We start from the raw sequence: 21,880 nt of genomic DNA, 5'->3' as shown, positions 1-21,880 counted from the left end.
AAAGCCACACATTAATAGAAGTCCATTTCTGACAAATACATAGATATGGAAAAAGATAATGTTTTGGTGTTGCAAAGCACTGACCTGGCCACACAGGTGTGTGAGCGGCTGTTGTAGAAGGTGCTGTGAGGACAGACACAGCCCTCCTCACACTGGTCCCCGCAGTGCGCTGGGACGGACAGCGCAGAGCAGCGGCGCTGGCACGATGACACGCACGTCCCGTACTCCATGGTCTGGGGACACTCCATGGCTACAGGGGGGTTAGAGCAGCACAAGACAATCTGACCTCTTTTTCAGTTCAATATGTTTTTGTCAAATCAGACACTTAAAGGGCCATTTCACCTCTGGGACAACCAGATCTTATTTTATTGTTGTTTGGGACACGATCAGCACAATCCTATACATTTTTTGTGTGAACTATCTATGTTTTTAGATATTTTAGTATTTTAGCATGTACCGGTACTAGTGATATGATGCAAAATGCATCACTAGTCATGCTGAAATACTAAAATATCTCAAAACACAAGATTGAACACAAAAAATAACTCAGGATTGAGTTGATCATGTCCCAAACAACAATAAAATAAGATCGGGTTGTCCCAGAGGTGAAATGGCCCTTCAAGTGTTCTCTAACTTTGCCAATACAATTCCCAGGTAACTATCCACACGTTTCCAGCAACCTAACGTGCATTGCACAGAAGGTGGGAGGCAGTTCCGGCGTCGCAGCCGAACCGAACCGAGTGTGATCTACAAGCTCACAACAGTCACATCTGCGACGCGACGTGAGCTTTTATGTCGGCTGTTCTCAGCTGTTCTCTACAATCTCACCGGATGTGTCCCACACATAATTCTACTGCAAATTCCAGCGGAAACGGGTGGATACATTATTTGGTCCTAGTAACTCTTTTTGCTGGGGACCACCCTGGAACCCCATCAAGGACCCCCTGGGGGTCCCCAGACCCACTTTGGACAGCCCAAATGTCCAAGGGAATGCAAGATCACAGCGATCAAGTGCCATAGAAGAGGGCAGCTTAGAGATAGCTGCATGACTGTAGAAGGTAGGGGCAGTGATGTAAAGTAACTAAGTACATTAACTTAAGTACTGTACTTAAGTACAATTTGGAGGCATTTGTACTTTACTTGAGTATTTCCAATTTCCAATACTTTCACTTCTACTCCACAACATCTCGGATCCAAATATTGTACTTTTACTCCACTACATTTATTTGAAAATGTTAGTTATAGTTACTTTCTAGATACACATGATAATATTAAAAAACATACATTAACCACTTTAGCCCTATTTTATACTAGGCTGTTTGTACTTTCTACTTTTGGTGCTTTAAGTACTTATTGAAGCCAATACGTTTTACTTTTACTCAAGTAAATGTTGAATTCTGTATTTCTATATTGCAGTATTGATACTTTTACTTTTAAGTAAAACATTTGAGTACTTTTTCCACCACTGGGTATAGGGGTTTATTCATTCACAATCTACCACACACTTCATGATTGATCACTAGGCTACAATTCTTTTTTAAATGATAATGATTGATAATTGATTTGCATGTCAGAGATATGAGTTAATAAATATCTCAGAGACAACATGGACAACACGTGTCCTCTGGGTTTGACACCAGGCCACTCACCACAGTCTGCAACGTGCGAGCGGAACTCAATGACCACGGAGTACTTCCGGCAGTGGCGGGCGTAGTGTGCCAGCGCCGAGCAGAGGCAGGGCGTCCCGCACTTACAGGTGTCCGCACGACACTGCTGCTGGAAGGGGGCGGGGCTGAGGTACTCGTGGCAGGCAGAAAACACTTCCTGGTTCAAGACGTCACACATCTCCGTGGCGTAGGCCGCTGAGGGGGGAAGGTAAACTGTTTAGTATATATCGTCACTGTCAGGCAGAAACCTCCTATCTCCAAGTTTCAAATGTTTTTTTTTTTTTCTTGGTAAAGTAAAGCCCCGCTTCGTCACACAAGACTGTCGCACAAAACTAGTGAGAATAGCAGATCTACAAGCACACAACGCCTCACGGTGCGAGGTGTTGTGTGCTCGGCTATTTTCACTATTTTAAATCATTTTTAAAAACGTACGGTTTTAGACAAACAAGGTTTCCAACCGACAACAACAATACATTTTTTAGATTTTTACTTTAAACTAACTGTTCCCTTAATTTTTCAAGTTAGACTAGGCAGGATTTCAGAAAAAGTGCTTATTTAAAGTGCTGAAGGCAAATTGTGTTAATTTATGGCATACATGTACATGTTTTCTAGGGGTATTAAAGTGTGGTGAATCCATATCTGCTGTACTGTGTGCCCTGCTCAAAAATGGCTGCTAAGCCCTCAAACTGGACAATTTAAAGATGGTGGCCACCAATATGCTGGAATATATTACAAAGCATGCTTTTTGAAGGTAGAAACCTTTCCAAAATAAATATTCTGATTTCAAATCAAATGTGAGGAAACTGCTTAAAACCCATGTATATATTGTCATATATTGGTGAATATTTTTCCAACCAACTGTATCCGATAACTTATATTGACTGATACAATAATTACGTACATGAATGTCATGTGTTATTTATATAACAGTGGTTAGTCAGTGGTTAACACAGTCTGCACTGTGGAATCAGTGGGTGGAGATCAGTACAACAAGTACTGAACCTTAAGATTGGACCACAGACACTCCATTCATAGAACTGACTGCCTCAAGATGCCAAGAGCAAGCAGGCAGGGCACATCTCAATGTTGAAAGATGGTTGTTGATGGACCCCCCCCCCCCCCCCCCCCGCTCGCGAAATGTCTGCAAAATTCACTGGGTTAACTGCTCTGCCAAGTTGATATTCCATAGTTGTTGAGCTGGGAGTGGGCAGGGATAAGTTAATTCACATGAGGTGGAAAGATGTTTGATTCTTACTTGCACTGTATCAGATCAGATCAGTCTACGACCGTTGGATCTCCACTGGGTGAGTGTCTCTGTGTCTGTCTGTGAGTGAGTGCAGACTCAGAGTGCGTTGCGGACTGTGCTGCGGCCCCGCCCCCAGATCAAATGGATCGGCTTGGCTCTTCTTTTTTCTTTTCTCTCTCATTCTTTGGTGCCCTTTGGCAACGTGATGCCTGACGCACAGTGCGCCATGTGCGTCATAGCAGCGGCGGCGCTGAGTATATATGTAGCCATGCAACACAGAGGTGGGCGTGGCCCTTTCTGTCAGATAAATGGAAACTACAGCTGGAAAATAAGTCAAAAGAGACAAAGGATACAACGGAAGATGGCTGCTCAGAACAAGCTGTTGGGGAATCCGTCCGATTTCCTACGTGACCCTATTATATACGTCACTGCCACCCCTCACAGTGCGTCATTTTGTGCCGCAAATGAGCTTGTAGGTCTGCTATTTTTTACAAATCGTTAAAGTTTGGGCAAATCTTTGAATATATGTATTTTATAAAGTGAAAAAATATCTCTTGGGGGTCTTGGGAGTCCATGGAACTAAACATTTTCAGATGGGGGTCCACTGCCATACAGCAACATATGTTTTTCAGAAAACTGTTTATGACTTAGACGACATAATCTGCCTCAGGTGTTAAGTCACTTCAACGCTGCATAATATTCACATTGTGTGTGGGTGTAATCATGACAGTCTAGCCACTTAAACCCTCTTCATTAGTTGACTGGGATCCACCAGGGCTCTGTACTAGTCTGGACGGATTGAAATTCCAAATACTACATGATTACATCATCACGCATTTGACATCACGACATTGTCATCACAACCAATGTACTTGTCTTTAAAAGCAAACGTCCAATAAATCAAATGTCATTCAACAACTATTCCAACTAACTAAACTGTATTTAAACAACTTATCCTGTAAATTAGTTGCACTGATTCACAGCGGTGCTGGAGTGTAAAATGATTCACTGGACGATAAATCTGAAAGGAGCACCTAAGGATTCCTACCGTGCTGCTGCTGTGGTAGTCGGACACAAACTGTACTACTTTGGAGGGACCAACAACTACCTGAACAACAGTGATCAGATTGAAGTCCACATCTTCAACACAGTGTCTTTGCGTTGGAGGAAGTTGCCTCCAGTGACAAATGGAAGAGGACAAAGTCCCATTGAGGTTCCCTCCGGGCGCTACGGCCACACAGCTGTGCTGGTAGAAGAAATAGTCTATATCTGGGGAGGAGCATATCCATACTGCAATGTTCTTTATGCCTTTGATGTCGACACCCACAGCTGGTTCAAACCCAATATTTCTGGGACTATTCCAGAAGCAAGGATCTACCACTCAGCCTGTGTCCTGGAGAAGGTCATGTATGTGTATGGAGGATACACCCAGCTGTCTGTATTTACTAATGAGATCTACAAGTTGGACACCACCATAATGGCCTGGTCTTTAGTTAACACCAGAGGAACTACACCACCTGCTTCAGAACTTCACTCTGCCACCATCATTGGAACAAAGATGTTTGTATTTGGGGGCCAGGGGAGACAGGGGTACTTAAACAACAATACTGTGTTTGATACAGAGACCAACTGCTGGCTGAAGACACGTTCTGCACAGCTTCTCCCAGAAGAACGTGAAAGTCATTCAGCCTTTTCCTATAATGAGGAGCTGTACATATTTGGTGGCTGGAATTGGAAAAAATGCTTCAATGATCTGTGGAAATTCAGTCCAGAGTCCTTTTCCTGGAAGCAGGTTGAGACCAAGGGGAAAGACCCCTGTGGGATGCGTGGGATGGGCTGTTGCAAGGTGGGAGGTCGTATCATCATCTTTGGAGGATACAAAGCATACTATACACTCACTGATGACCTGTACATCTTAGACTTAAGTCCTAGCCTGAAGACGTTATGCAAGCTATCAGTTATTCATTATGGTCTGGATGAGTCTGAACTCCCACATGACATCAGGTGGGAACTGGCAACCATGACTACCAACAGCAACACAACAAAATGACAGCACACAGACACACACACACACACACACACACACACACACACACACACACACACACACACACACACACACACACACACACACACACACACACACTAAAGCATGAAAGTCACTTGGAAGCTGAGATATTGGCACTTTTATGTTTCAGCATAGCGGTGGCCGCCATCTTTAAATGGTCCATATTGAGGGCTTAGCGGCCATTTTTGAGATGGGCACACAGCAGATTTGGATTCAGCACGACTTAATACCCCTCGGAAACGTGCATGCCATAAATTAACACGATTTGACTTTGGGGTTAAGATTTTTGGAAAACTGGCCTCCCTAGACCAGGGGTCTTCAACGTTTTCAGGCCAAGGACCCCTTAGTTGAGAGAGAGATGAAGCAGGGACCCCCACAACCTGTTCATAGATTCCATACAGTATAGTTTCATCGTTTGACAGCACGATCATCAGTGTATTTTGAATTCATGTCAATTTGTGTTTTCAGATATTTAACCACTTGAAACTTGACCTTTCACTCTGTACTTAGTCTGCTCTTTTTCCCCTCTACACCAAAGCTGTTCCCCGAAAACAGCCGATCTGCGATTTTTGGCTAAAGTTCTCGGAATATGGACGCTATTAAGTGGTTGATATAAAAAAAGAGAAAAAAGTTTCTATCACACAAAGATTTGGAGGACCCCCTGTAGTAACTCTGAGGACCACCTAGGGGTCCCGCACCCCCTGGTGAAGACCCCTGTCCTAGACTAAGTGAAAAGAAAAAAAAACAATAAAAAACTCATTTTGCATAATAGGCCTACTATGCTGTGTGTGTGTGTGTGTGTGTGTGTGTGTGTGTGTGTGTGTGTGTGTGTGTGTGTGTGTGTGTGTGTGTGCGTGCGTGCGTGCGTGCGTGCGTGCGTGCGTTGTTGTAAGTACCAGCTTGTTGGTGAGTATCACAGGGGTCAGGTTGGACTGGGCTGTGGCTCTGAGTGCAGGCTGATGAAACCTTCCAGGCATTCCCAAAGAGCTGCGGCGTGCTCTCTATCATACCTGATGGAGACCTGAGAGACAGACAGACAGAAAGACAGAAAGACAGACAGACAGACAGACAGACAGACAGACAGACAGACAGACAGACAGACATAGCTCCATTACAACACTATTCAAAACCATTCAGGAGATGTTTATTGGCCACACCTCGCCAGTGTGAATCGCGAGGACGCTTTCCAAAGATCGAGGGGGTGATTGTAGCCCCCATAGTTAATACAGCCAAGACCCGGCGCACAACAGCCCTATTGGCACGACAGGTTGCGCGTCAGTCTGGCAAGTGGGAGCCTCGTGTTCAATCCCAGCTCATGGTGAATCACTACACATTGATTCTGAACAGTTATCTAGGAGCCCAGCCAGGGGTTTCTTTACCTTGGCTAATCAACTTCCAGTTGATAGATTGACTGAATACTTCATTATCATTATGTTTCCTAGCAGGGACGTGCTGGCCATTGGGAAAAGCGGGACAACTCCCAAACAGCCGGTCATTAGGAAAAAAGAAAAAAAAATGCCGGCCTTCGTTCCATTTTGGGGGTTGGGTGGCCAACAAAGTAAATCGTCACTGTCGGGCAGAAACCTCGTATCTCCAAGTTTCAAATGTGTAGATTTTTTCGCAAAGCAAAGCCCTGCTTCATCATACAAGGCCGTCGCACAAAAGTAGTGAAAACAGCAGATCTACAAGCACACAATGCCTCGCACCTGTTTTCACTAGTTTAAATAATTTTTAAAATGATAGATACAAAACAAACGGTTTTGGACATACAAGGTTTCCACCCGACAATGACAAAATATAACTCATGTAATTGGCCCACTGGCTTGTCACTTGTCATGATCTGAAATGGCAAATCTTTGAGTAGCAGCAGCAGCGCTATAGAGAGAGATCTCTCTCTATAGCGCGCAATGAGGGCCTCTCCAACTCTTTTTCCCGGGCTGAATCAGGGGTCCAGCACGTCCCTGTTTCCTAGCCTGTGATCAGTAGCATGTTTGGGTTTCTGATCCTGTCGGGAGTGGAAACAACCTACGCCATCACAGACTACACTTTGGCCGGAATGATCAAACCAGAACCAGTTTTAACCCAAAATAATTCCCTGCGTTGAAGGGCCTACCCAATAAAACTCTTGATGTGGGCGTAGTTTTGCTTATTTTGGAATAGTTTGTAGTTTTGCTTATTTTGGAATATAGTTTGTTTGGTATTTCCATCTTTTTTTATTCGCAAGACTACACTACTCTAGCATTTAAATAGGGATTGGGGAAACAAACAGGGTGGACCAAAACAAATCGACTTCTGCTTTTTCTTCCCTTTCCCGGTCTTGCTTCGGGTTTAGGCCACGGCCAGACCGGATCACAACATTTTAGAGCGAATACCAGGCTTTCCTCTGAGGTGGAAAGTCTGGTGACGCGAGGTTACTTGTTTCCAATGTGGTCCATTATCAAACTTTTCATCAACTTCTCAACGGGTATTGAGAGTCGACTGGTTCCCGCTCACACTTTTTTAATGTTCTCAAGAACACATGTCAGGCTGTCATACACACTTGTGTCTGCCCTTCCTTCCCTGTCTCTCTTCACTAAATAAAAGTCTGGGTTTCCGAGGCTACTCTTCACTGACATATCATAAATCAGTGGTTCTCAACTGAGAACCACTGATTGGGGGGGGCAAATTATTTTGGGGGGTCCCCAGAGGATTTACTTAATGTGCAAGATTGTTTTCTCACTCACCAGTAAACAAACCAACATAAAGAGAGGGTATTTGCACATTTATGAAGTGTCAATTATTAGAGGCTGAAATTGTGAAAATAGCCGATCTACATGCTCGTAGATCTGCTATTTTAGAACCGTGTTATACAAAATGTACTCTTAGAGCTTGTCAGGGCCGGGGGGGTCCCAAGTTAAAATTATGATTATTTAGGGGGTTGTGGCCTGAAAAGGTTGAGGGACCACTGTCATAAATCAGAGACGCATTAGGAGCTTGATAGTCAGGTGGCAGCATGTCCAGACAACTGCATGCGGGGGGGGGGGGAGGCGAGTGGGGACCCCCCCCACTACTGGAGTCAGCGGAGAGTGGAGGGGGGGAGAGGGGGGGCACCACAGCACACAGGCCTGTGATGCACCTGTTCTCAAAGTGAGGGGGGTCAAGCAGGTAGGGTCCGGTTGCTCTCTATCTGTGATGTAATCTGATATCCTGTCACCAGACCAAGGGAGAGCATGAGATTTTTCTTTTTTTTGTGTGAGGCTAGGATGGTGCAGGTGTGCTCCTGACAAGGGCTGGTGGAGTTTATGTTCCCATGGATTGATAAACCATATCTCCAAGCACGAAGGACCATCAGATCTATCCTACTTCTGGGTTGGTTGGCTTTTATCGTTGATCTCCAGACCTCCAGAGATCTAATTTATTATGTATTTCTTTATTACTTTTTATATCAATTCAAAGGAATTTCCTCATCAATTTCCAATTAAATTTGTTCCTCTATAGCATACATGGGCAACTGGCGGCCCGTGGCGACATGCGGCCCCCACCTCCACTTAATGCGGCCCGCAGGTTAATACCACAATACTGAATATATTATTGGTTTCAGCTGTTACAATTCCAAACATGACCTGCTTTAATTCTGTCAGTCTACCGGTATATTAGTAGCTTAATGACTAGTATAGTAGTATTAAAATGATTTTTTTTAATGTCCAATGTATTTGTATTTAGGTTCATAAAGTTAACATGAGTATATAACTAAATGCGTTTGAAATTAAATCTAAATGTTACATTTCAGGATTGCAACTCATACAGTGCCAGGCGACTTTTAGAGCAACTTTCTCACTATGGAGTTCCCTGCCAAGCGACTTTGGGCGACTTTTACTTAGAAAAAAAAAAAAAAAACTTTTTTTTTTTTTTGGACCCAATTAAATCTAGTAAACATGATTTCAATCGCGATTTTGCATGTTCCACCCCCCATACAACCCCATCTTTCAAACATGGCAGCCATTTTTGTTTACATCTGAAGAAAACATTATGGCTGATAAATCATGAATGCCTGAACGGATTTCCAATCTTTCTTTTTTGTTTGAAAGCTGTGAACAGCCTGCACAAACATGGTGCATGATCTGTGCATGGGCGTGCATGATCTGTGCACTATAAATTACATGGGAGTCTATGGAGGCTTCTGGCACTAGTGCCACTCGAGGGGCATTTTAAATTGGCAGTAAGTGAGTTAAGAAATAACAAAAAAATATTCACGATTCCAATTTAAAAGAAGCAAAAATAGCCGATCTACAAGCTAAAAACGCATCGCAGCGCGATACGTTTTGAGCTTGTAGATGTGCTATTTTTGCTTCTATTGTATGAGATACTAGAATGACAAAGTAGGACGTAGCAATATGTAATGTGGCCCTCTGGAGTGAAGGTGGAAATATAGTGGCCCTCGCCATCATCAAAGTTGCCCACCCCTGCTCTATAGTATGCCTATTATTTATGTATTGTCTTGCTCCTGGCTACATCTCACATTTAAATCCATAAAACCTTAGCATGCAGGGTCCTGGAAACCAGTAATGTTCTCCAAGAACCAGTAATTACATACAGTACTAAATTCTAATTTATGTTTTTATTTTTATTTAATTTATGTTTCGTTTGTGATTGTTTATTTTAACAACCCAAATAAGGTCATAAAATATGGACAATAAATGTGTTGGGAACATGAAGCTTAGTACTATTTTCAGCTATTTTCTACGTCTATTTTCCAATACAGAATACATTTGTTTCACTTGTTAAGTTTGTGAAATTGTGTTTTTTTAAATGTGTCTCTATTGAAATGGATTAAAGGACCATTTCACCTCTGGGACAACCAGATCTTATTTCATTGTTGTTTGGGACACGATCAACACAATCCTGAGTTTTTTTTTTGTGTTTAATCTGTGTTTTTACATATTTTAGTATTTCAGCATGCTACAAAACATCATATGATGCATTTTGCTTTGTCGCATTTTGCTTTGTAGCATACTACAAAGCATCATCATGATGCTTTGTAGCATGCTGAAATACTAAACTATGTAAAAACACAGATTGAACACAAAAAGTGTCCCAAATAACAATAAAATAAGATCTGGTTGTCCCAGGGGTGAAAATGGTCCTTTAATCTTATCAGAATAATTGTGTTGTATTGAACTATGAATAACGGTGATCAGAGATGCTTTGCATCGCTTAGTAAAGAATCATGATGGAATTGAACTCTTGTGAGGTCAAATATATTTTGTAAGCTTTCAATTCATCAGCAGTGTTCGGTGCCACTCAGGTGTCTTACAGCCAATATATACCGGTAATATAATATATCTATATGAAGATTTCATCTGGTGTAAATAACCAACAAAACAAAAACAAAAAAACACTTTCTACTGCGCAGTGGTGTAAAGTAACGAAGTGCATTTACTCAAGTGCTGTACTTAAAGTTGTACCATGTAACTTTTTTTATAAAACAAATCTTAAAATTGTCCTAACTGTTAAATCGCTAAAGTTTTAGAACACCCACTCCGTTATTTTCAGCTTCTGAAGCCTTCTCTTTATATGTTTTCTATGATCCTGGCCGTGGACCGGATTTCGCGCCAAAATGACGTAATCTGCATCATCTGTATACGTTGTGTATACGTTGCCCAATCACATCGCCGATCATGCACACATGGTACACTACCGGCCAATCACAGCTTATCTGCTCTGGTCTCCAGGAAGCGCCTCCGCTTGGCTACAGTGTTTACCATGGTGAAGGATTTTAACCTCTTAATCCACAAATCCTGGCCAGAAAATTACGTTCTACCATGCGTTCTACACCTCCACGGATTACTATCGGTCGGCGCGGTGGTTTGCGGCGCCGCTCCGGTGGTCCGCGGCAGTGGTCCGCGACGACTCCGGCCGAAAAACGGCCGAAAAAAGCAATACCGCTACTGACCACTAGTTGAACTTACACAGTATAGCTTTAAGTAAAATGTTTAAGTATTTGTACTTTACTGGAGTATTACAATTTTCAATACATTTACTTCTACTCCACTACATCTCAGAGACAAATATTGTACTTTTATTCCGCTACAATTATTTGAAAACATTAGTTACTAGTTACTTTCTTTTTTTGGATTATTATTACAAAACATACATTAAACCACTTCACATTTGAAAATAGCCGATCTAGAAGCTCTGTGCAAGCGCGATGTGATTGTGAGCTTGTAGATCTGCTATTTTCTTGAAATGGGACACTCTGCTTAATGACTACTTTCTACTTTTAAGTACATTGTGATGCCAAAACGTTAGTACTTTTATCCAAGTACATTTTGAATGCCAGACCTTTACTTGTAACAGAGTATTTCTAACATCGCAGTATCGCTACTTTTATTTAAAGAGTGCCATAGTTTTGTACTTGTTCTGGTTTTCACGTGTCTAGAAGGTTGACAGTATTTCATTAGACCCCCTGGTGTGGTTGTTATGATCAATTATGTATTCCCTTTGTATTTGGGGTTTCTTCCTGGAGGCTGACACCTTGTGGGTCAAAAGTGCCAATCCAAAAACACAGATAAAATGACATCATATGATCATCCCCTCCCCTTTTACCATTCACCCAACACTGTGGGTGTGGCTAACTTCAGCTGGGTCACCACCCACCATGACAACCAGGCATACTTAATGAACTGGTGGGTGTGGCCACATAAAAACCTAATTTAAACTCTTTCTGTACACTCTTTTGGAAAAAAAATCTTCCTTCTAGTATAAACATAATACCCGATAATCATGTTTTAGGGGGAGGGGAAATCATGGCACTTCATCTTTAAAAGAAACATTTGAGTACTTTTCCCACCACTTTCTACAGCGCGACTGCGATTCCGCCTCCCCATCCCCCGCCTCCAGAGCATGACGCGTACGCGCTGCGTCTGGCACTTTAGCGGACAAACTTTGATGTATATCCACTTACGGCTGTGGAGCAAACATCCGCCCTTTATGGCAGCCATTACTGGGCCCGCTACAGTGGCTCTCCTATTCGCCGCTAACAGTAAATTCCTTGTGGAGGAGGTGGCACGTCCAGGCGCGGCCATCTCAGTTGGCCGCTCAGCTGTCCCCGCTAAAAGAGGTGATTAGGGAGGGCAGCTGTTTGATGCCGAGCCGCCCGGGGCCAGTGTGCATTACAGAGAGAGAGAGAGAGAGAGAGAGAGAGAGAGAGAGAGAGAGAGAGAGAGAGAGAGAGAGAGAGAGAGAGGGAGAGAGAGAGCACTTCTACCACAGCCTCCCTCTCTGGCTCCGAAACAAGAGTATCCTCTCTCTCTCTCTCTCTCTCTCTCTCTCTTTCTGCCCGCATGAAACGCATGTCATTTACTCGTCCGTCCCCTCTCGCTAGGGATGGGACGATATAAAAATGTCATATCACGATTATTGTGACAAAATAAATCGCGATTTACGATATTATCGCGATAATCAAAATCCATTATCCTGGGGCGGAACATTTGCCAAAAAGATCGGCAAAGACATTTGATAGGGTGAAAAAAAGACTGTATCAAGTACATATATTATAAGTACCTTTTACCAATTATAGAGGGTTTAAGTGGTACTGGATATGCAGCTCGACAAATAAAAGGAATTGATCCCAGTGGATGACGGAGGAGGATATCACGATAAATTAAACCTCCACAAGTGTTTTTTTATCACGACAAACGATAATATCGCGTATCGTCCCATCCCTAGTTCTCTCTCTCTCTCTCGTTTCATCGTTGGCGTCATTCCCTATTTGTCCTCCTCTCTACCCCGTCACCGTCGTCTCTCTCTGCTCACCAGGGACGTGCTGGGCCCCTGATTCAGCCTTGGAAAAAGAGTTGTAGAGGCCCTCATTGCGCGCTATAGAGAGAGATCTCTCTCTATAGCGCTGCTGCTACTCAAAGATTTGCCATTTCAGATCATGACAAGTGATAAGCCAGTGGGCCAATTACATGAGTTATATTTCGTCATTGTCGGGTGGAAACCTTGAATGTCCAAAACCATTTTAAAAATGATTTAAACTAGAGAAAACAGCCGATCTACAAGCACACAACGCCTCGCACCGCGAGGCGTTGTGTGCTTGTAGATCGGCTGTTTTCACTACTTTTGTGCAACGGCCTTGTATGATGAAGCAGGTCTTTGCTTTGCGAAAGAAATTACACATTTGAAACTTGGAGATACAAGGTTTCTGCCCGACAGTGACGATTTACTTTGTTGGCCGCCCATGCAGCCCCCAAAATGGAACGAAGGCCGACATTTTATTTTTATTTTTTTTCCTAATGGCCGGTCTGGACCGGCCGGGAATGAACCGGCCGTTCGGGAGTTGTCCCGCTTTTCCCAATGGCCAGCACGTCCCTGTTGCTCAGAGATGTTGGTAGAGCCAGTGGAGATAAAGGGAGTGGAAGTACTTAGAAGAGCCTTCGCTAATAAGCCCAGGACAACGATCCACTCGTCCCAGACTCTTCGCCCTCCTGGCCCCCAAACTGTGGAATGAGCTCCCCGTTGCAATTAGAACTCCGGACTCACTCCCTATAGCTTCCACCGTGGTCTGAAGACTCAACTCTTCAGACTCCACCTTAAACTTAGCAGTTAGCACTTACCGTAGCACTTTCCCACCCTCGATGACCATACATAGAAATTAGATGTCATTGTTACTGTATAAAGACCGATGTCTGGCCATTTTCAGCTTGGCATCCTAATTATTGTACATCAAAGCTAGTGTATAGCTACGATGTGCAGATTATTGACGTTTTGATTATTTTTGAAACTTATTGAGAAGGTTCTTGGCCTACTTAAGTTTTTTGGATTACCATTCTATGCATTTGATGTATTAATGTTGATGTATTGATGTATTATTACCATGTGCCAGCCTGTCCTTGCTCATTGCAAGTCCCTCTGGTTTAAGCCTTAATTTACGGGTCCATTTGGTTTCATTTCACACTTACAATTTACAATTTAGGCATTTAGCAGACGACACTTAATACAGAACGATTTACATCAACATCAACACATCAAATGCATAGAAATAGTAATCTAAGAAAAAGAACGTAGGTAGACCAAGTACCTATTCAGTAAAAAAAACCTTTATATAAAACCTAAACAAATGCTGTTTAACGTTCATGTAAGGTCATTGATGGTAGGCGAGTGCTATGCATTGTGAGCTTGGAGGTCTGCTATTTTCAATATTTTCACCAAAAGGCCCTTTTAAATATTTCAGCCCCTGCCTCTCTAACATTCTCTGCACGTCCCTGGGATCAGGGGTCCTCCGGCCACACGGGGGCGCTCTACTCACAGGAAGTCGTCCTGGATGTTGCCGTTGAAGGTTCCACAGAGGCCCACGGTGCCGTCCTTCCACTGGGCGTCCACCGTCAGGTACAGGCGGTTCTGACCCCAGCTGTACTGCAGCTCCAGTCCCACCACCGTCTGGACATGGAGGAACACGGACGACAGCTCCTGGATGTGGAACACCTCTGGAGGAGAGGAGAGGAGGGGAGGGGAGGGGAGGGAGGGGAGGGGAGGGGAGAGGAGAGGAGAGGAGAGGAGGGGAGGGGAAGGGAGGAGAGGGGAGAGGAGAGGAGAGGAGAGGAGAGGAGAGGAGAGGAGAGGAGAGGAGAGGAGAGGAGAGGAGAGGAGAGGAGGGGAGGGGAGGGGAGGGGAGGGGAGAGGAGAGGAGAGGAGGGGAGGGGAGGGGAGGGGAGAGGAGAGGAGAGGAGAGGAGAGGAGAGGAGAGGAGAGGAGAGGAGAGGAGAGGAGAGGAGAGGAGAGGAGAGGAGAGTGGTTCAAATCTGACAAGATGCAAAAATGCATAATCAATCCCCTTCTGACACAAGAACAACACAACACAGCTTCCAGTACAAATATCAGCTCATATTGTTTAAAAGGCAGAAACGAAAAGTACACACACATTCTATTCATACATAGCATTCTCATGACAGGTTTTGCCGTTTGCAATTGTCATTAAATGATAATCACCTGCTAATTGATTACAATGACCTATTTTGACTATAATGCTACTGGCTAGTGGTAATGGTAAATGGCGCATTTATATAGCGCATTTATCCAAGGCGCTTTACGTAGATTCACTCATTCACGCACACGCACACGCACACACACACACACACACACACACACACACACACACACACACACACACCCCCACACACACACACACACACACACACACACACACACACACACACACACACACACACACATACACCGATGGCGGAGGAAACCATGCAAGGCACCAGCCTGCTCACCGGGAGCAACTAGGGGTTCAAACTTCAAAGTCTTGCTCAAGGACTCTTCCACACTAACTCTGGGGGAGCCCGGGATCGAACTGGGAACCCTACGAGAACCCTCCGTGTTCTAATGACGGCCACTCTACCCCTGATCCACTGCCGCCCTAAACAGGCCACTAACAGAGCTTTACTGGCTTTTACTTTTTACTATTTGGCTACATTCTTAGACATTCAAAACGAGTGTAGTGTCATATAACAAGGTTTGTAGTAGAATCATTCTCTTAATGATGCCAGATCCTTTGGGGGCAACACAATTCACAGGGTTTTTTCTGACATATTTCCTCACAAACCTACAAAAGGCTGCGTACCTGAGCATGAGAACAACACGGTGATGAAACCACGTGGACTATGCTCTGAGGGACGTCGTTGTGTGCGACACAATGTGACCGAGAATACAGCGATACTACCGTGTTTCTGAACAAAGTCCGCCATCCACAGTCCAGGACACGACCCATTCAGTCCAAGGGTTCAGGTTCACCGACGACGCTGGATGTTGTTCAGCAACATTGTGTTACCGCAGGTTACATTGTGTTGACATAACAATGTCCCTAGGAGCCCTCCAGCGCCTTGGCTTGTCAGGACGAGCCCTTTGCCGCACCAAAACATGGACAATGAAGAGAGTGTGACAGTGTTGTTTTTGACAGCACATTTTGATTCAGTTTTGGTCGTAGTCTTTTGAATAAGATGTCTTTTAGTTTTAGTCATAATTTAGTCACCTGAAATGTATTAGTTTTAGTCTAATTTTAGTCGACTAAATGTCATAACATTTTAGGCGACTAAATGTACAGTTGATTTAGTCGACTCAAATGTATTTTGGCAGGCCTTGATGGCATCGTAATGACTGATTTGTTTGTTTGTGTGCTGAAAATAGCCGATCTACAAGCTCCTTGTGAGCAACCAAACATAAAATGACTCTCTTCTCCACTAGTCCCTCCCTAACTTTTAGTCTAGTTTTTATTTTGTTGACGAAATTGTCAATATATTTAGTCTTAGTTTTAGTCACCACAGCTTAGTTTTTGTTTAGTTTTTATGTAGTTTTCACACAGTCGACAAACATTTTTCGTCATAGTTTTAGTCGACGAAATCAACACTGGAGCGTGACAGTGGATATGGAGTGTTACCGTCGGAGTAGGGCAGTGAGATGCGGTATTGTCCGGACATGAAGACCTCTCCCAGGTGGCTCAGCGTGATCTCCGTCCTTGGGTCCTCGTCAATGACCAGGGAGACTGACTGGATGCAGGCCCCGTCCAGGTTCTGCAAACCAGAGGAGATGGTTTGACCACAAAGTGACAGCTGTTTGTCCTGAGGGTGCGACGACTTGCGAAAAACAACCTGATGAGAGGACTCAACAAGATGTGTGAACTGTTGTGATAAAAGAAGGCTAGAGAATGCAATACAACCACCCTAAGGACTACAAACCATTGAGTGACAACTAGACCTACTGCACATAGAAACAGAAAAACCCTTCTTCACTGGACTGGACTGAAATAGCTCTACTTTACAGTCTCTGTGGGCCGGTCGGTCGGTTGGTGGGTCAGTGGGTGAAACGGGCGAAGTAAAAGTATGGGCCGTGATGATGATGGCCCATACTCACCGCAGAGGCCGGGTCTCTTAAGTTGGAGCGAGTCAGTCAGTGCGTATCGGGGAAGTGAGAGGAGTGACAGTCAGTAAGCGATCTGGCCCTGATGAATCGTCTCTTTCATGAGCGCCACAGCCACCGCGGGCCAAGACTGCAGTCCATCTAGCCTAGCCTGCACCCACACACACACCCCGCCATGCTACGCCTACCCTTCCCATCACTCACTTCCTAAAGTGATTCCTACCCCCCCCCCCCGCCATCCTCTCTTCACCTCTGCAACTACAAAGCCATTTCCAGCCTGCGTCTCTCGGGAGCAAGATAACGTCGTTGTCGGGTGAAAACCTAGTATGTCCAAAACCGTTCGTTTTGCATTTTAAAAAACGATTCAAACTAGTGAAAACGGACGATCTACAAGCACACAACGCCTCGCGCCGCGAGGTGTTGTGTGCTTGTAGATCTGCTGTTTTCACTAGTGCCAATTGCCTATGTAATCCTGGGCTCTGCTCTCCCTCTGCCGCGCCTGGGGAGACAACGGACTGACCTCATGCTTCTTTCAATGCATGAGTAGTCCAAGTTGTTTCTTTTCACCTGACAGTGGGGATTTCCCCGGAATGGACGTAGCACGTGGAAGGAACACGTTATTCCAACCAGTTCCTTTCCCCTCAATCAAGCGCCCCGGCTGGCCAGGGGGAGGCATTATTGAGACCAGGATTACTGCATGTTTTTGTGAGGGTATCAACCCTATGAGACACGGGGAGAACATGCAAACTCCACACAGAAAGGCCCTATTGCCGACCCCACCTAGGGTGTGGGCGCTGATGACGCGGAGGGAGAAACACGCCCCCAGCACCCACAGCGTCCCCTGGCGGGAATCGAACGCAGGACCTTCTAGCTGTGAGGCGAAGCGCTAACCACTGCGCCACCGTGCCCCCCTGCGACGGCCTTGTATGATGAAGCATTGCGAAAGAACATACACATTTGAAACTTGGAGATACAAGGTTTCCACCCGACAACGACGATAAGGTAGTCTTGTCGGTTTTGGCTGTTTGGGATATGGCACAGCTAGGGGCCCATCTGCTCTGATGATGTGTGTGACATCGTATACGGGGAGGGGGAGTTGACATGTCAGCGCCTCAAAGGCTGCTGGGAAACTGGAGGCCGTGTTTTTTCCCTGGCTTTTCATGTTCCATCCGTCTGTCAGGGTTTGATGGGGCCAGGGGTTTCCAGGAGGAATCCTTCATCACCACAGCTCCAGAATCAAGAGGGGGTATTTGTCATAACTCATACAGTACAGGTACAAGCAGCCTGATTCCCTTCTCACTGTCGCTGAAGTGGAACACGTGTTTCTGATAAATGTTATCGGCAAAACACGAGAACTGTCAGACTTAATTGAAGTAAAATACTGCATGTGAAGTGAACATTTGGGGAACTTGAGCCATTAACCACTTAGTTTCAACCTTACCTGGCATCCCTATTTTGGGTCATTATAGGTGAAAATGTTCAAAACGTTTAAAAAGTGTAGATCTGCTATTTTGGACATACAACACCGTCATACAATGTAGTATACAGTAGTTCATAATGTATGAACACTTAATAATTCACCCTTTGTCAGCCTTCTGATTGGTCCCTGACTGGTAAACCAGAAAAATCATTCACTTTTGCTACCGGGGGCGGAGTTATGCAGTGGGACAAAGTCCTTTCATTCTTTCACCGCGGTGTGGTGATGCGCGGCATGGCCGCGGCGCAGTATGGCGCTGCGCGGTCATAGCGATTTTGATAATTACAATGAATAAGCTTCAACAAACTAGTTCACATGAACGATATCGATGTAAAGATATTCGATTGGGTACATATATTTTAAATGTCTTCCCTGGCTTTTTTGTCCCACCTAGTAACAGAGCGACATGGGGTGGGACTTGACAAAGGGTGAATTACTTATTAAGAATTATACTTGATTATGTCTATACTGTACTGTAGTCACTATATTTAATAGTGTTTTTACGTCTACAGATATGATGGACACGTCTTTCAAACGTGTGCGGTACAGCTGAATTATAGTTTAACAATTAATCTTTGCCACAGTTGAATTTCTGAACAATTCAATATCAATAGTTTCCTGCCAAGTTCTTGTGTCCTTGCTTACTGTAAATCGCTTCTGCTAAATGCCTAAATTGTAAATTGAATGTACCACTCTTTTACCTACATCAGCTGTATTATTTATATCATTGGACTCTCGTTGGGCACAAAGTTTGACTTCATTCATCCAAAGACATTACACATCAAAATCCTGAGTATTACTCATTTAATGCCACCCTTTCACCACTAGAGGGTGCCCAGAGTGCCATAGACAATCCCATAGAGATATGCTGGTATATGCAGAAGCCCTGCAGCCATGACTTGCCTGAACACTTTCCTTTGTGCATGTACAGGAAGAGGATGAAGTTAGCTTGAAGTTAGCTATTGGCTACCAAGCATTTTAAAAGCCTTATTTTCGTCAACTTAGCCATGATTAAACCTTGCACACCTCATGCATGGGAAAAAAAACAGAGAAGAATGAGCTCTAAAAAATCCAATGCAATCCTGGATTGCATTGGAGTGGATTTGTGCAGTTTGTTCACAGCTTTCAAACAAAAAAATCCGATTGGAAATCCGTTCAGGCATTCTTGAGATAATAGCCATTATGTTTTACATGTTATGTAAACAAACATGGCCGCCCTGTATGTTAGATGGGGTTGTATGGGGGTGGAACATGCAAAATCGCGATTGAAATCATGTTCACTAGATTTGATTTTTTTTTTTTTTTTTTTTTAATCACGAGATATCTCGTGATTGGCACTATGGGATGCGATGATATATCCCGAGATATCTCGTGATTGGCACTCATTTAATTTAAAGAAAGAGCTAAAATACTTTGCATTCTCTTAATTAAATTAACATTTTTCCCAGAAGAATGAAGCCCTTTGCACACAGGCACGTTTATCCGCACGGATAAAACGGACAATTTCATTTTTTTAAAAGAAAACAATGATTCTCTACGACCTCATGCACACCGGATCCGAATTAGCCGTGCGACGAGTGGCTGCGGCCGTGCGTTTTTTTTTCTCTCGATCGAACCCAGTTCGATGCGTGCGTCTTGACGCATCCGGTAAAAAACTCATCACTCCTTTTATGACTCCTTTTGGGATCCGCAGCGCAGATTCCGCACAGCATTGCACACCAAATCCAATGCGTTTTATTCATGCAGCAAACGAAAAATACGCAACTGTCCTGTGTGCAAAGGGCTTAAGAGTAGCTTCTTCTTTGAAGTGACTCTCTATTACAAAAGATGAATTTGATTAATTGTTTCACTGAAGTAGAGTCAATCATTCTTCTTGTTGATTTGGGATAACTAAGCTTCTAAATAGTGCTTTTACACAGTAAAGACTTGAGCATAAGAATGTACCACCAGGGACGTGCTGGACCCCTGATTCAGCTCGGGAAAAAGAGTTGTAGAGGCCCTCATTGCGCACTATAGAGAGAGATCTCTCTCTATAGCGCTGCTGCTACTCAAAGATTTGCCATTTCAGATCATGACAAGTGACAAGCAGTTGGCCAATTACTGTACATGAGTTATATTTTGTCGTTGTCAGGTGGAAACCTTGTATGTCTAAAACCGTTTGTTTTATATTTATCATTTTGAAAATGATTTAAACTAGTGAAAACAGCAGATCTACAAGCACACAACGCCTCGCATCGCGAGGCGTTGTGTGCTTGTAGATCTGCTGTTTTCACTACTTTTGTGTGACAGTCTTGTATGATGAAGCAGGGCTTTGCTTTGCGACAAATTTATAAATTTGAAACTTGGAGATAGGAGGTTTCTGCCCGACAGTGACGATTTACTTTGTTGGCCACCCAGCCCCCAAAATGGAACGAAGGCCGACATTCGAGAGTTGTCCCGCTTTTCCCAATGGCCAGCACGTCCCTGTGTACCACTGTAGACTGAATAACATTGTAACTCACAGGGCCACATGGGGCGTTCTGGATGGTGACGGTGAACCTCCCTGAGTTGCGACTCTTGGCCAGGACATATTGACACGTTGCTGGGAAGGAGTAGCTCCGACCATCAAACGAATGGAAATACATGTCTCCGGTTACAGAGCACTCTCCTGTGAGAAGCAAAGAAAAAACAATGCGAATGTGATCAAAGGGCAAGAGTGTAAATCAGTGATTTACACTGTGATATGTACATGGGTCATCATCATGTTGGCTTGTGGCGGACATTTTCTTTTTTTTTGCTACGGACATACAAAATGAGCAGACAATAATATTAGGCTGCCAGAAACACATAAAGAGCAATACCTGAATGATCAGGGACAGCTCTGTAACTCTGAGAGTGTACAAATGGAACCCATGGGTCCATTTGGGTCCATTTGTACACTCTCAGAGTTATGGGGGTCCTCGCAATAAAACGTTTGAGAACCACTATAGTACTAGTGGAGTGCTGGAGTCATAATGTGCCATAGCGTCGTAGTAAATCAGTATCATACATCATCTGACAAAAACCTGGAAACTGACATTCAGTAATTGTTCGCTAATTCTGTCTTATGATCAAAATAAGAACCTTATATTGGTGTGTAAAACAGAAAACCAGTCTTTGCCACGGACACATTTATCCGCGTGCAGACACATTGACAACCCTTGGATATGTATTTAGGCCACGGACCCCCAATTGATACCATTTTGTTACCCCTGGGACCCAAAGCTACACTGTAAGTGTAAAACAACTATTTCTACACTCAGAGTTAATCGACACAGTACAATTTTACAGTGTATTTGGTCAAACGAATTATAATTAATTTAATCGTCTTTTGTATCTGTTCTTCATTTAGACAAAATGTGAGACGGTAAGAGTGTGGAAACGGTGGTACAAGGAGAGAGCAGCAGCTGGATTTGGTCCCAGAGTGACTGAGGGCGGCTTGGATCCGGAGGAGCTCTAAACCGCTCAACCGTTGACACAGCCACTTACTGTATGGTAACTTCTTT

At 43.9% G+C, this 21,880-nt stretch overlaps 1 protein-coding gene across 1 annotated transcript in view; it reads right to left on the bottom strand.

The window, feature by feature from the left end:
- Positions 1–21,880, bottom strand: part of otog (otogelin) — a gene marked incomplete at both ends in the record, with an annotated part of 160,880 nt that overhangs the window by 102,137 nt on the left and 36,863 nt on the right. The window contains 6 exons of the mRNA XM_080729331.1: positions 85–250; positions 1,650–1,862; positions 5,878–6,002; positions 14,271–14,448; positions 16,401–16,533; positions 20,858–21,003. Of these exons, the coding sequence (XP_080585457.1) occupies positions 85–250; positions 1,650–1,862; positions 5,878–6,002; positions 14,271–14,448; positions 16,401–16,533; positions 20,858–21,003 (961 nt within the window). The remainder of the gene's footprint in view (positions 1–84; positions 251–1,649; positions 1,863–5,877; positions 6,003–14,270; positions 14,449–16,400; positions 16,534–20,857; positions 21,004–21,880) is intronic.

This window comes from Nannobrachium achirus, assembly GCF_963921795.1.
Source record: "Nannobrachium achirus genome assembly, chromosome: 7".
NCBI lineage: Eukaryota > Metazoa > Chordata > Actinopteri > Myctophiformes > Myctophidae > Nannobrachium > Nannobrachium achirus.
This window is presented reverse-complemented; position numbering and strand designations above follow the sequence as displayed.